The following is a 16,087-nucleotide window of genomic DNA, read 5'->3' on the forward strand; positions in this document are numbered from 1 at the left end:
GCATTTTTAAGACAATAGAAAACATTCATCTGGTTCATGCATCCAAATGTGCAAACCGACCAAACGATCCAAACATACTCCCAGCAACAGTCAGGTCTGGGTGGCAGTGCAAACAGTCTGAAGCCTGCATTTGCAATAAAAAGTAGACCCCTTGTGGTTATAGAGGGAAATAGATGCAGAAAGCTTATCGTGCCTGTCAGCCTGCTGAGGGCTGCACGGTCCGAGCGCACCGAATGGGAGGCGGCAACCTGCGCCGACTACTGCACACAGTCTGTAGCTGGTAGTTGTTTGTTCTGGTCGGAGGAAGACATCAAGGAACCCCAGGAAAAAAAAAAATGGAGAACCACAGCAAGAGGAAGATGAAGGAGAGATTTGGCCTGAGGCGGGACATCTTTAAGGAGTTCCTGGCGGAATTTCTGGGGATATTTGTCCTGATAGTGAGTACCTCCCTCTGCACCTGTCATCCCGCTTAAACAGCCGCTTTAAAGCTGTGAACCAGTATGCTAATAAGGTGTCAAAGTGGGTCTCCAGGGGCTCTGACTGCTGTCTCTCATATGTCTCTGTTAACACACTAGTATAGTCTGGAAATAACAGAGTTTGTCTTTGATGTGCTCAGATGGGATCTGTGCTTGTAGAAATCATAACAAGATGTGACTGATGATGGGACTGTGTCTTCTCACTCACAACTCATCCAAAAGTGTACTGTAACACAAACTTGAATCATTATAAACACAGTAAGTCATTTGCTTTCAGTTATGAGGTCATGGGGAAAATAAACATGGGCTTCAAATAAGCACTTCAGCAAATGATCAATTCACTTTGCACTTCAGAGTAGTATCCTGGTTTTCCTTGAAAGAGTTTTCCTGCTTCTCAATTATTATGTGTTTCTGGTCTGGACTGTCCTCAACGCCACCTGTCTCACTGAGCTTCACCTGTCAGTCCTCTGAGTCCACTTTAGATGCCACATCAGAGGAGTGGAGGAGTGATGCAGCCTCCACAACAGCCCTTTTTATTTTTGGATGACTGCTCTCAACACGACACGTTTTTTTTTTCCTCTAAAATGCTTCTGCCTTTTACCTAATAAGTAGGGGATTAATTATTTTTCCAAAGCTCCAAGTTGGACAAATTGTCTGTGGCAGTCGGAGGCTGTTGGCGGACAAGAGGGCTGGTGTTAATGGTGGGTATAATTGGAATAATTAAAAACAATGAGTCTTTCTACCTCCACCCTTTGTGTTTTTGTTCATGTCTGTGTCCCAGCTCTTTGGATGTGGTTCAGTGGCCCAGACGGTGCTGAGTAAAGGGGCTCTCGGTGAGCCCTTGACCATCCACGCTGGTTTCACTCTAGGAGTCATGATGGCGGTCTACATGGCAGGGGGAGTGTCAGGTAAAAGTCGCCCACACTTCATATGGACACATATAGAGCTCACAGTTATTTCAATACATCCACTTCTCAGTTCAATTTGATCCTGCAAGTTTGCTACTAAGAAATGTTTTCATTATCTTTTAGTCTGTATTAATCAATCAAGTGTTCGGTCCATGTGTCAGAAAATGTTGAAAAACGCCAGCAGCAGCTTCCTAAAGCCTGAAGGGAAGTCTTCAAATTGCTTTTTTTTGTCAGACCTACAGTCTAAAACTCAAAAGATATTCAGTTTACAGTGATATTAAACATGGAAAATTTGTTTAATTAAGAAGCTAGATCTAAGGGAATATTCTGCATTTTTCTTGAAAAAAAAACAAAAAATGAATGCAAGGATTAATTATAATTGTTGCTGATTGATTTTCCGTCAATTAATATACTAATTATTGGGGCTCTACCTGCAAGCATGTAGACACCAATACCATTTTGTTGTGAAGTTGTTTTCTCCGTGGTTCAGTTGTTTTTCTCAGCTCTTTGGGATTCTCAGTGGAAGAAAAACTTGCAGTTATTTAATATTTCATCCGGCAGAAAGTTACAAAGGCAGGCTGGTAACAAAGGTCATCACTCAGTGTTTGTCTGTGGTGGAGATAATGGTAATCTTTGGTTTTGGATGTCTGGTCCATCTCTTTGCTCTTACGGCACAAAAACCTATTGTGTTTCTGTTATCGCCATGTTCAGTAAGAATTTCGATGAAAGACTCAGTGCATTTTCATCTCGCATCACTGACATCATTGCATTAGCTTACTGATCTAGATAAAGTGGCCTATGAAGAGTGTAGACTTGCAGTGTTACATAATAGGGAGCACTGGGCCTATAGTAACCTTTTCTAGTAACCCTTTTTTCTGGTCCTTAAGGCAAGAATCACTGATACTGACGGGAAAATTTGGTTTTTATTATGGGATAAACAATTAGTGCTTTTGTTTAATTACCCTCTGGAATGGGCTGATTTTCAGTGTAAGAGTAGTGTAAGTGTACTTGAGGGTTGGAGATATTGTGTCCTGATGTCTAAATGGGACTTTATCAGGTACATTCCTTGAGGATTATAGCAAGAAGAGCCTGTTGTAATTTGCCAGCAATGGTAGGGATAGGAGGGCATAGTTGTTAAATGTCACAGTGCTTTTCATGGGCTTTCTGAGCCAAAATGCTGAGTGTCCATTAAACAGCGATTAAAGGATTCAGCATGTCAAGGGTTGCGTTGTACAGGAGGCTGCATGTATAGTCATTTCCATTGTTCCTGGGAGGAGAAAAACCATAATCAAAAGCGGAAAGAAGAGATCATATAAATGTTGTGGTGTCTGATGGCATGACAACTGCTGACAGGAATAGTCCGACATTTTGGAAACAAAGGGAAACAGCTAACCTGAGTCTGTCTAAGAGTAACAAAATCCACCTTCCACCACCTCTAAAGCTCACTAATTAACATGTTATGTCTAGTTTGTTTAAGCTGTAAACAAAAAAAGGACGTTTCTTGTGCCAGACAAGAAACAGTCCGACACACAACCACCTGTGAAATGGCAATTTGTTGTTTTTGCACTTTGGATTCTGTACTGATTAAACAAACAAACTAAAACATGTTAGTTGGTGAGCTTTAGAGTTAGTGGTAGATGGATTTTGTTACTTCTGGACAGAGCCAGCTTAGCTATTTCCCTCTGTTTCCAGTCTTTATGGTAAACTACGCTAACTTCATAACCTTATATTGAACAGACAGACATGAGTGATACACAGTTCCACATCCCTCATCTAACTCTCAGCACAAAAGCAAATAAGATTTAAATAATGGCTTAATTAATCCTCCTACATATGTTTTAGTATATCAGAATATTGAGGAATTACATACAGAATTTTTTATTATGAATTATATATGGTTTGTATTTTTGAAGAGATCAAAAATTATTCAGTGAGTAATTTAGAAAATGGAAAGTAGTAGACATTTAAACAAGCTTTAAGTGTTTTTGTTGTTGTTTAGTTTGGTTGTGGTGATCACTCATGTAACAGTGTTACTCGTGCTACACGTTTAATGAGACGAGTTGTAAAGCTTCAGAGGAATAGTAGAAAAGCCTGAGGACAGGGAGGTTAATATATGGAGAGCTTTTGCTGCATGACTGGGCCATTCAGCCCCGGGGTCCACAGCTCAGTGGGAAGCTTCTGTCCAACGACATCTCTGAAGATGATCATAGGTATTGGACTAATGAGCTTTACTGGGGCAGGGGTCTCTGGAGAGGAGGGGGGTCAGGTGTGACAAGCCTGGCTTTCTAGGCTTCCCTGGCAGGATGGCCCCATAGGAGAAGAAAACACAATTGTTTTCACTTTGTAGTCTCAGATTTTAGATGACAGTGTACCGTAAGTGTGACACATCATGGTCACTCTAATGACCTGCAGTCTACGTGTGCCTTAAGCAGATTCAGGCAGATTATGTCAGATGCAATTCAGACAGGCAGGTCTGGCTGGTTGTCGTGGTCAGTGTTTGTGAACAGGATGGGGAGATTAACAATGGGCGCATGGCTGATACCCCCAGTGGTGTTAGCACAACGAGGTCAAAGCCAAGATCCCAGAGTGTTAAATAAATGACCCCACACTGCCACCACAGCCCAGGAACAACTGGGCTGTGGTGAACTGGAATGTGTTCAAACATTTAAGGACAATGCAGAATATAGGAAAACAGGGCGACTCTGACAGCCACACAAACCCAGTGCCCTTTGTTTGAAAATATCCTGAAAGCTTTGAATGAATGAGCAGCACAGGGTTTAAACTAAGGCACTAAATGACAGTTCGTCACTGACTGTTTTAATCCACTTCCCTTGTCTTATAAAAAAGACTTTTAAAATACTTGGCTAATTAGTTGATTAGTCAATTAATCAATTAGTCAAGAACAAGAAGAAAAATAATCAGCAACAATTTTACAATCAGTTACCATTTAAAGGGGAACGGTGTTCCAGAGGAAACTGCATGAGGTCTGATAAACTGTCCCAAGTGATGTCACTTGAGATGTCATCTGAAGACTACAGAATTAAAAATAAAAATCTGGAGCTGTGGAGTTAGAAAGAAGTGAATTTACCAGGCCTCTGTAGCTCGCTCCCAGCTCAAGGCTACATAAGCCGCTACTAGCCTAACACACAGCTGCATCCCAAATCAATCATACTGATTTTAATTATGAGACTTAAAGTTCTCATAAATCCTCTTTGTAAAATTCTGTACTGTCTGTAATGTTTTAGGTGCACCTTGTGCAAATTTTATTTGCTTTTGCTCATTTGTTTTGTTGCATTTCTTCAGGCGCCCACGTGAACCCAGCAGTCTCTCTGGCCATGGTGATCCTGGGGAAGCTACCACTGAAGAAGTTTCCTGTGTATGTGGTGGCACAATTCCTGGGTGCTTTTGCTGGATCTTGTGCTGTCTATGGATTGTATTACGGTAGGTGAATGTGTACATGTCATCACTACCCAAGAAATAGGATTACCAGGTTATTGAAGTGAAGTTATCCAACTAATTTAGTGATCCTGCTTCATGGGATGGCCCTGACTATTAATATTAAAACACAAAAAAGAGCTTGTTAGTAATAATTACAATAAACAATTGCTGATCTTTTTGTCTTTTCTTTTCCACAGATGCTTTGATGGAATATACCAATGGTGAATTTGCTGTTACTGGTGCTAATGCCACAGCCAACATATTTGCATCTTATCCTGCAAAACATCTCTCAGTCCTAAATGGGTTTGTTGATCAGGTGGGGGCTTAAGACTAACTTGTAACTGATAAGTCATTTCCCCTGAAAATATACTATATCCACCTGGATGATAACACTTAATAGAGTTTACACAAACCTCCTGTGAACATAAAGTAAAATTAATTTTTTTAACTTATAATAGCAATTAGCTGTGGAGGTCTCTTTCCTCTTTTTTAATGTGTAATCATTGATGTCATTGAGATACCAAACATTTCTCAACAAGATTTTGTGTATGGAGAAGCCACTGGAGCATACAGAGATGCATGTGGGTGTACATTTTGTGCAGTCGTGGGCATGAATATAGACATAAATGGACATGTGAGTTGTTTACTGATGTATGAACAATTCTGTTCGGATGCTGAGAATAACTACCATCTGTTCTGGATGAGTATGAGGCAAGATGGACATGTTAGTTTGTTGTGTATTTGCGAAAGCAATTATGATACTAAAGTCAAATCGTTTTTTTCGTTCTTTTTTTTGATCATATAAATTTGAGGTTACGTTCACATTCATAAAAAATTGTCTCATAGGTTAAAACTTAGCATTTTTTTTATTTAACTGATTAAACTTTAGAAGGTTTACAAGCATATCTGATGTAGACAAAGCAACAACAGCCTAAGGGCCTTTAATAATCAACTTCGGTTATAGTTATTACAATATCTGTCAATAATGAATTTCAAAGTAAAAGCAGGTTCTAATGGTGTGTTTTGATATTTGATCATGAACATTTGAATCACAGACTGTGTGGCTTTAAGTGCTGTAAAATATAACTAAATTAATATTTTCAAATAATATGTTTAATTTGTGAAATATAATACTCTTTTATAATATCACTCAGGAGTGGTTTTTTAATATACAGTTGCATGGAGCTATATAGTAACGCTGCTTTATACGGACTGAAACCAGGGGAAAGGGGAAGCCCCATAATAAGCTTAGAGGCAGGGCAGAGGTCACCATGAGGTAACAGAAAAACATCCTCTCAACAACAACAACAACAACAACAACAACAAACAAAAATTGGAACTTTATTGACTGATACTTTTGTTTTTAAGGTAATTGCAACTGGCGCTCTGATCCTGTGCATCCTGGCCATCACTGACAGGAAGAATATTGGTGCTCCAAAGGGCATGGAGCCTCTGTGCATTGGCCTGATCATCATGGCCATTGGAGTGTCCATGGGTCTGAACTGCGGCTATCCAATCAACCCAGCTCGAGACCTTGGACCACGGTTCTTCACAGCTGTGGCTGGATGGGGCATGGACGTATTCAGGTAATTTTAATGATGTAAAAACGAAAAGGTGCCTGGTATCATTTATAAAGTCTAGTGTTTGAAAAAAATATGAAAGAGAGAGCTTAAGAATTTTTAATATCCAGGAATATGTTGGGATTATTATCAGAAAGACTCTCCAGAAAATGGTAGAAATCTTTTCCCTTATGTATCGCTGCTCTCACTCTCACCAGTGCCTGAGACAGTTTGATATAAGTTTAACCAAGTGGTTGCTCTTCCGTGTCCCACATGAAGAGCAGCGTTTATAGCTCCATCTCTGCTCTCTTGACAATCTGAATAAATATTTCAAACACCATGCATGTTGAATGCATCTGCATTTTGAAAAAGGGATCTGGGATTCAAGTGAACAGGGAGAGATTCTATGCACATAAATATGAAATATTCAGGACTTCATCACTGAAATGGCACAATTGTGTGTTCCTCCCTCTATCTTTCTTCCTTTTATTTTCTCCTAGTCATCACAGCAGTTCCTATTTTGTTTAGTTTTTAATTTTTACTTTGTTTTACTTTGCTCAAAACAATATCGTATCTTGATCAGACTTTGACGGATACAAATATTAAATATAAGCTCTTTAAAACCACAACTTCAGTTATAAAGTTAGCAATTTACCATCTACAAGAGTCTTGGTTAAAGGAACTTCGCTGTGCTTTTGACCACTAGTTGCGCTAGGGAGAAGTGCTTCATTTGAATCACATACGGTACAGAGACAGGAATGAGGATGCACTGTTATATGTACGTGCCTAAAGGTGATGCCATATATTTCTGCTGGTGGTTTCACGCTGTCCCACTGATTAGCAGTTATGGCCGTAATATACCAAATAAATGCAGGAAAGGAGAGTTATACTTTAAAGTGTAAGTTAGTAAACATGGATATAAATAGTACAAGTTACCAAATATTCAAAGAAAAGCGTTTAACACCACCACCATAGTGTGTTACAGCCTCTGGGATACACAAAATGTGTTTTGCAAAGGAAAACTTTCTAGGAAGGAACACATTCTATTTACACATTCTGTTTAGTTGCATGAAGCACCACTGCACATCTTTAACACTTGTAAGTCTGAGTCTTTGGTTCTGTTCCAAAAAAGAGCTTGTCCTGGGGTAACTCCAGATACCCTCAGGACACACAGGAGATGTCTCTTTTGCATGTCCTGCTTTGTCCTGCCCCAACTGCTTCAGATGTCAGTGTGGAGGAGAGATACCTCTCTAAGCTGCAGCCACAGTTAAATAAAACCCAAAACGATAACATCACACAGCAAAGGTGCCACTCTAATATCAACCAATTGTGCATTTGAAATACTGTCTGCACGCTGCAAACAGAAGAGGGGACAAGGTGCACCACCATCTCACTTTCACTCTGGACTTTGTCAAGACTGCAAACAAAGCTGTCACTCCACATGTATATAAACTCACTGGCATTTTGTATGCCATACATCTACAGGATACCTCTGGAAACATTTCTGAAATCTAAAAACATATAGAGGCTGCAAACTTGTATGCCCCCTTGATTATATCTGTAAGGCTAAAATATTGGTCCATTATTTTGTGTCCTGAACATAATCCCTGTTGTTCGTCCTGAAGCTGAGTATCATTCAGTAGTTTCTTTTCCAGTGTCTTGATTTAGACTTTAATTTCTACTGAGAACCTGGAAGAGGCTCAGATTTGTTGACTCAATCAGTGAGACGGACTCTTGTGTCAGTTCAGAGGCTTTTTCCTCAAAATCCCAGTGTATCAACTGTGACACCCTAAAATACCCAAAGCTTCCAGCAATTCAGGATCTGATCTCCTCCTCTCCTGGCACCTTTCCACTGAGGATCTTCCTAACTTACCAATGAACTCTGCAAATGAGATACTGCAGACTCAGAGCTTCCAGATCATTCCAGGCCATGTTTAGTTTCTCATCGTTTCTTCTGCTTTTCACCAATTAAAAAAAATACGCTTTTATATGAGCAGTATTATCGTAGTCTTGGATTAAAAGGTTGTTCAGTACAACTAAGGATTTTTTAAACCAGGATTCTTGATTTATCTTCAAAATGACATCATGCTAAGTTGCTGTAGACTGTCTATAGCTCACTATGGGACAGATACAGTTTCTGATGCTTTCTGTCCCCATACCACAGCTTTAACTATCACCAGATGGCTCATATGACCTTACAGATATCTAGCAAGATTGCTTTAATGTACATATAAGCCCCAGTTTCATGTCATGCATAAAGTATGTGCTAAATCAGGCATAATCTTTTACATTTATGATATAAAACAGTTCAAAGTGATGTAAAAAAAAAAAAAAACACTCAAATCAGGCTAAGGGTTGAGTGTGACGAGTGGAACTTGGCCCCACACAATGTTCATGGTGCGTCAATGTGACCCACTGTCTCCTGGCCTGATCATCTTAGCTGTGGCAATAGATTAAAGTCTATAATCCAGTCACCTCCCTCCTGTAGTCTACTTCCTGAATGCCTCCAGGAGAAAAAGATGACCCGCTCAGACATTTGTTTACTCTCAGGCCTGTGCATCAGCTCTGTTAACTGAAGCCCTTTCACCTGCAGTTAAGGTTCCTAACAGCCACATTGACCAGAAGGACTCTAATCTCCTCCTGTCTAAGTAAAACAGTCTGACTGAGGTCAACCAGAGCGAGAATGAGGACACATGCAGTAGGTCTAACACACAGAGCTCCTTAAGACTTTACTTTAATCTGGGATAATTGTGTATAACTAGCCTCAGGTAGGAGAGTTGTAATTGGAGAGACAGTGTGCATTATTTAATGTAAAAGAGAACTGCAGTAATTTAACAATGTAGTTCTATGTCCAAGTCATAACTATGATTGGAAAACATTTCTGATATATCTCACTTGGCGTTTAGAAATACCTGTCAGTAAAAGTGTCTGAAAACCAAACCAACAAGGATGCCTCATGTCAGCCAAAGTCTACCATTCAAGGTAATTAAAGAGTAGTCTGACATTTGGGGAATAATTAATTCATTTAAGAGGTGCAGAATTATTTTATTACCTTTGGACAGAGCCAGGCAAGTTGTTGCCCCTGCTTTCAGTCTTTGTGCTAAGTTAAGCTAACTGTCCCCTGGCTATAGCCTTATATTTACTGTGTAAACATGAGAGGGCTATCAATACTCTCTCATCTAGCTCAAGGCAAGAAAGTGAAAAGGCACATTTCCCAAAATGTTGCACTCATCCTTTAAACCCAGGCTTAAAGGATAAAGTGTTATATTGTCCATGCATAGTATTTCTAATCCAAAGATGAATGACTCTGTTCACAATGTTCACAAGTTGTTAACACGGGAATCACAGTCAGAGTCACACATGTGATAAATGCTTCCCTGGCTTCCAGAACATTTCCAGCCACATTCAAACAGACTCCGGTAACTGCTCTGCTTAAAAAGTCCTCACTTGACCCTTGCTCAAGTGGAGAGCTATCGACCGGTCTCACTACTTCCATTCTTATCTAAGTGTATAGAAAGAGTGGTTTTTCAGCAGGTCTCAGAATTGCTATCACAGAATGACCTCTTTTATCCAAATCAGTTGAACTTATAGAGTAGCCATTCCACTGAAACAGCCCTGTTGTCTGTGACAGAAGTAGCTAGTGCTGCAGCTTAGTCCTCAGTTCTTGACTGGACCTATCAGCAGCCACAGTGAACCACCACATCATGTGTCGTTTCATGGCAAGGACAAAACCCCCACTGGAGTGCCCAAAGGATCGGTACTCGGACCCCTCCTCTATGCAATATACACCACTCCCTTGGGTCCAGTTATCGGCTCGGATAGCTTCTAATGTCACTGCTATGCGGATGACACCTAACTATACCTGTCATTCTGGCGAGACGACCCCACTGTGTCTGTGCGGCCTCTCTCTGGTATATATGGATGAAGTAACGCCAGCTTTGACTAAACCTCTCTAAGAATGAACTCCTAGTTATCTGTGCCAATCAGTCTCTTCGACTACTGCAATACCCTTCTGGCGAGCCTCCCTTTGTGCACAGTGAAACCCTTGCAGATGGTCCAGAATGCGGCAGTCTGCTCTTCTATCAGGCCAAAAGGGCAATTCAGTCTGCTACTCATCGAACTACACTGGCTACCAATGGCCACCCAGATGACACTGAAATCATTAATGTTTGCCTTCAGAGTGACTTCTGTGTCTGCACCCATCTACTAGAACTCAATCACGCAGCCTTATGCTCCTTCTTGGCCACTGCGTTCCTCCAAGGAATGTCATCTGGCATTGCCATCCCTGCACACAAGGCAATCACAGTTAAGACTGTTTACATCTGTGGTTCCCCGATGGTGGAACAAGCTACCAAATGCTTTAAGAACAGGGGTGTCCCTCTCTATTTTCATAAATCTGTTAAGTACCCATCTCTTCCGAGTGCACCTCCTCTTCTAACACCTTTAACACCCTAACACATCTAACTAGCATTTACTGTACACTTCCTTACTTGATCTCCCTGCACTTAAGAAATGGATGTAGTACTTAGTACTTACACCAAAGTGTCCCGCTGCACTGAAGGTATTGTGATATCCCTCACTAGTAAGTTGCTTTGGATAAAAGCGTCTGCCAAATGAGTAAATGTAAATGTAAATCTTTCACCTCTCTACCATCCACACCATATAGTGTAACATTAGATTCTCCATGCCTGGTAAACTTTCCCATTCATGCGCCCGGTTAGTATTTCAAGCTTTCTGTAAAAAATTTGTAGTCTGATGTCACTTGACAATGTCCTTAGACTTGACAAGGCTCCTTTAGAGCCACAGAGGCTACAGTATTTTCATAGGTTGTGTAGTACTGCTCAGTGGTGGCGTGCCCCATTAAGATTTTAAAGGTTTAATTCATGCAGGACACTGTGTAAATAATAGTAACTATTTATGTGTATGTTTCCTTACTGCAGAGCTGGAGGTTGTTGGTGGTGGATCCCTGTAGCAGGGCCCATGGTGGGTGGAGCAGTTGGAGCGGGCATTTACTTTCTCTTCATTGAGTTGCACCACCCTGAGCCTGAAAAACAGGAGGAGAACAACATCCAGGACAAATATGAAATAGTAACTATGAGTTAAAATGTAGAGTAAGGGCTGCAGAGCAAAGCAACAAAAAGCTGCTGATTTTCTCTCTCAGATGGCAAAAATGTTCTTTTAGATGAAGCAGTTTTATACATTTCTACAATACATTTACAAATTAATAGTTTAATACAAACCACACATCTAACTATACAATTTCATAGTCATTTATAAAATAGAGATGAACTGAGTCTTTTTGTCTCTTTTTGTAGGAAGTCTGGTCTATTTATAGGTTTCATAACCTTCATTTATAACCTCCAAATATTAAACTTCCTTATAATGAGACATCAGGCTTTTTCTTTAAATCTATGATATAATTACCTTGTATGGAACGTGTTTGCTGTGTAATAACTGTGCAGTATTCTTCTATTTTGTTTCTGGGATCAACTCTCATTAGAAATATTTGCCAAGTTTCTGTACAGCATTTGTATTATTTTTACTACTGTCTACCTTACAAACAGGGGTGTTAAATATATGTACCACTTAGGAAATACTGGTTTAATCTAGAAATGTAATAATTTATACTATTTTTAGTGTGTTACAGTAATGTGTATTTTGTGGAGTAACTTCTTTGTTCTGTTTCATTTCATCATTTGCATGTGTGTAAAAAATGTGTGACTGATTGCTTTATCTTGCTGACAGCATTGTAGTTTTATACCATATTTATTTAGAATATCCAGCCTTAAAATATTACACTGGTGTTGCTTACTTTTTCAGTTATTTTCATAATTCTGAGACACACAAACTTGTGTCCTATTGCTGTATTACAGATTTACTCATTACAGAGATTCCTGATATTGAAAAGCCATAATTTAACATAAGAAATTTTAAGTGTCTTTTTTGTGCAAAAAAAGACACTTAAAAAAACCCTGTTTGTCGCTGAACTCCTCGATGAATTGTGTTTGAGGCAGTGCACACACTGTATCAGGGGCATTATGCAAACACCGACTGTAACTGTTTACATTTAAAACTCTTCAGAGTTGAGGTAAAATGTGTATTAGGACACAAATGTTTGGGATAGTTCAGGTTTGGTTCCAAGTTCAACACTGAAAATTGGACAACAACATTACAGTTATTAAAAAAAGGAACAACACTACTTGGAAATGCAAGCTGGAGTTGTAAAAACACTGAATTTTCCTATATTAATTGTGTTTGTATCCTGTGAGCACAGAAATGTGAATTTGCAAAGACAATCCTAATGTCAACAGACTATATTTTAGAATACCATGACTTGTAATTCAGCCTGTAACAAGCACCACTGTCAGACAACAGAACTATGGTATGCTAATGTTAATGTGGTTATCTGTTGACAGTTAAACAGGCATTTATACATGCATTAATTGTGAGATTATATTGTTGTGCAGTGAATGTCATTTTTGTAAAACGTGTTTATGTAATGTACAACACACTTGTTTGGCAACATGACAATCACATAGATTAAGAGTTTTTTCCATTTGTTTGTTTTACTTTTATGACACAGAAAAAATGTGAAAATGTAATGTGTCCATGATACTTCAAACCCTGTATGTGGCCTACGAATCACAGTAACTACAGTGTGCATGTTTGAAAAGCTGTTTAAGGTGTTTGTTTCACTGAATCTGTTTGGATGTTCAGTGAAGTGGTTTGTATTTTGGTACTTTTCTCTCCTACACTACCCTCCTGTCCTTAGTGGCAGCCTGTCACTGAATAAAGTTTGTTGAAATAATTTATTCATTCACACTTCTTATGTAGATTTTCTAAAAGCTACAAAAAATTAGAGGTGTAACATTATATGATGCCACAAAGTCACAAAATGACCATATGCAACCGCGATGCTTCCTCAGAGGCATCTGTTTTGTTTTTTCTTTCATTTAGAAAACTTTAAATTTTAAACTTTTACAAATAAATGTATTGCATTCATAACAGTCATAACATTTTTTCTCTTATAAAATTTATTTAAAATAGATTTTTTTAAAAAGAGAAAATAACATTGTTTAAATAGCAATTTAAAATCACTTTCTGTGAAGATGTGCATTTGCAGGGAGATTGGAAAAATAATCCAGTTGCCTTTATTTGGAATTTTTTTTCCCCCATTGAAGTGGATATAGAATCATGTTGAATCAACACGGATGTCTTTCTCTCAGGCATTTGAAGAGACTCTAGTCCAGAGCACATAATCACCCAAGTAATTAAACGCGCAACCATAAATCCTCAATGGGAGTAGAGGGTATAGCAGTAATACATAAAAATTTTAAAAGAAGACAACTGGAAAAGCTTATATAACTTCATGGCGAATGGATGAAGAGATGAAGAGTGCACTTTTTACAGTTCAGTGCTTTTAGAGCTCTTCCCCCAGAGTGTGTTCTATCTTTGACTTGAACAATAGCAGCTTTTGGTGGACCTGACAGCTACTGTACTTTACTGTAAGACTTTGGCTCATATGAAAATATTACTTTGTTTTTTTTCATTAATCTGAAGAGGAATTGTGTATTTGATCTCTTATAGCAGCCTTGATTCATTCTTGTTCTTGGCATGATTTGTAGTTTTTTTTTTTTGTTTGTTTTTCTGAACTGGATACACTGTTTTATTTGTGTATTTTATTCATAACATCCAACGTCATTGGCCAAAAAAACAAAATACAGTGTCCTGACACACAGACACACACACACACAGACACACACACACACACACACACACACCCAATACTTGGAAAAGCAAAGGTTCATCATGTTTGCTGCAGATGTGACATCACACATTATACCTGTGACTGTAACTCTTCTGCTGCTGGACTGAAATGATCCTTTACAGAATGTCATGTGTTTACAGCCTGAAATGTTATTCTCTTCATACTTAACAGCTTTTTGCGATTGCTTACAAACTAAAAGTGAATGCTTAGACCAAAGCATGAAAACCTTCAGTTTTGAAATCATGCCTTAAACAAAGGAACCAAAATTACAAACACATTTTCTACATTTCACTTTGTTTTCAATTCTACAACATACAGTCACAAAAACAGTTAAATCTTGCAATAATTGGGAAAACGCTTCTTTTTTCAAACTGCAAAACACCCGATTTTGTACCACCCACATGCATACCCCAGAACACCAATCAGTCTGAGCCTTAGTACTACACGCGGCCCTCAGGTAAGCTTTTATGAGAACTGTGCAAATGTGGAAGCAGTGTGAGCGAGAGGAAGAGGGAGAGGTAGACAGAGAGGAAGTGGAGGATGAGGGCCAGAACAAAGAAGATCTGGCAATAGACATATTTCAAATGACATTAGGGCCGCTCTGGTGCACCATGTCATAAATGCCTGACAATTAGGGAGCATCCACAATATTAGACTGGAGACAAGAGTTCAACTTTCTACTAGATTGAACCTATCAGTGTATCACCATTCTACCACATCTTGCATCAACACCAACTTACAACAAAGCAGCTTTACAGGGTTCCCTTAGAGAGGAACAGTGTTGGAGTCAAAGACCTTCGCTATGAATATGTACAAATATCATTGTACATAGTAACAGAGTAATGGCAGTAGATTGATCACCACCATACTCACAGTACAGTGTATACATTTTCTGTTACAGACTGTAAAATCTACTGTTTTGGCAAAATGAGCCGTTTCCTGAATGTTTTCTATTTTTGTGTTGTGTGAAGCCTGTATGACAAAATGATTGACTGGGACATGCCACCTTAAACAGCGTCAAACTGAGATTTCTTGTGGCTTATTCCAGAATATAAAAGAATATGTGAAGGTTTACTGACAAATTACTTCAGCAGCAAACAATACTTTCGTCTATTTCTGACCATTAACAGACAGAAAAATATCAAAACAAGATATACGGACACCAAAATATAATAGGTTCATAAACTTTGATGCAGCATGTTGGTGACACATTGCTTATCTGAACATCCAGCACACACAAACTGTAACCCTCTTTACATTAAAAACATTTGATTCAGTATTAATATAAAAAATATTTATTCATGAAAGTTTAAACTATTTGAGTCCAGCACTGAGGTGATTTTATTATCCAAGAGTTAAAAAAAAAACAGACTTGCATCATTATTTAAGGCTCTCCATGACCACTGTGTGACCATTAACCTTGTTTGTTTACTGTGCTTACTCATACCATTTACCTCAGACAAACTGATCCTTGGAAACAATCCAGTGAAAAGGTGACAGCTCATACTTGAAACAAATCATCGAGTCTGTTGAATCATTTGACATAAAAAAGATCATCTTTGAACACAATTTGATGTTAGCCTGTGTACACTGCAGTGCTACAGCTGTGCAAACGTGTATTGTGGCAAAACAGGGAAATTCAACATCTGATTCTTGGAGAGATTTACTCATTCATGTTTCGTTTTAGCCTGAAACGGGCAATTCATCCATTTATCCATCAACAAAGGCAGTTAAAAACCTGTGCTGTACTATTTTGGGATCATTTAAACTCAACATAAGGACATGGATCTGGTATCATTTTGACCTCTCAGCACATTGTACCACATACCCTCCCCGTTCATACCTTTGCTCTTTCACAATGTGTTCGATCTACACAGCCCGGCCCCCAGCCAATCAGGATAAGACCAAATCCCCCTGATCTATAAACCATTACTCCTG

At 39.0% G+C, this 16,087-nt stretch overlaps 1 protein-coding gene across 1 annotated transcript; it reads left to right on the forward strand.

Moving 5' to 3' along the window:
* Window positions 1-207: 207 nt before the first annotated feature.
* aqp9b (aquaporin 9b) lies at window positions 208-13,189 on the forward strand. Its single transcript, XM_071489113.1, has 6 exons — window positions 208-437; window positions 1,258-1,384; window positions 4,688-4,825; window positions 5,020-5,138; window positions 6,191-6,408; window positions 11,322-13,189. Exons 1-6 carry the CDS (start codon window positions 336-338, stop codon window positions 11,482-11,484), a joined length of 867 nt encoding a protein of 288 aa, XP_071345214.1. The 5' UTR covers window positions 208-335; the 3' UTR covers window positions 11,485-13,189.
* The last annotated feature ends 2,898 nt before the right edge of the window (window positions 13,190-16,087 follow it).

Source organism: Trachinotus anak, unplaced genomic scaffold (assembly GCF_046630095.1).
Source record: "Trachinotus anak isolate AG129_WGS33_773 ecotype Australia unplaced genomic scaffold, CSIRO_AGI_Tana_v1 ptg000011l, whole genome shotgun sequence".
In the NCBI taxonomy this organism is placed as follows: domain Eukaryota; kingdom Metazoa; phylum Chordata; class Actinopteri; order Carangiformes; family Carangidae; genus Trachinotus; species Trachinotus anak.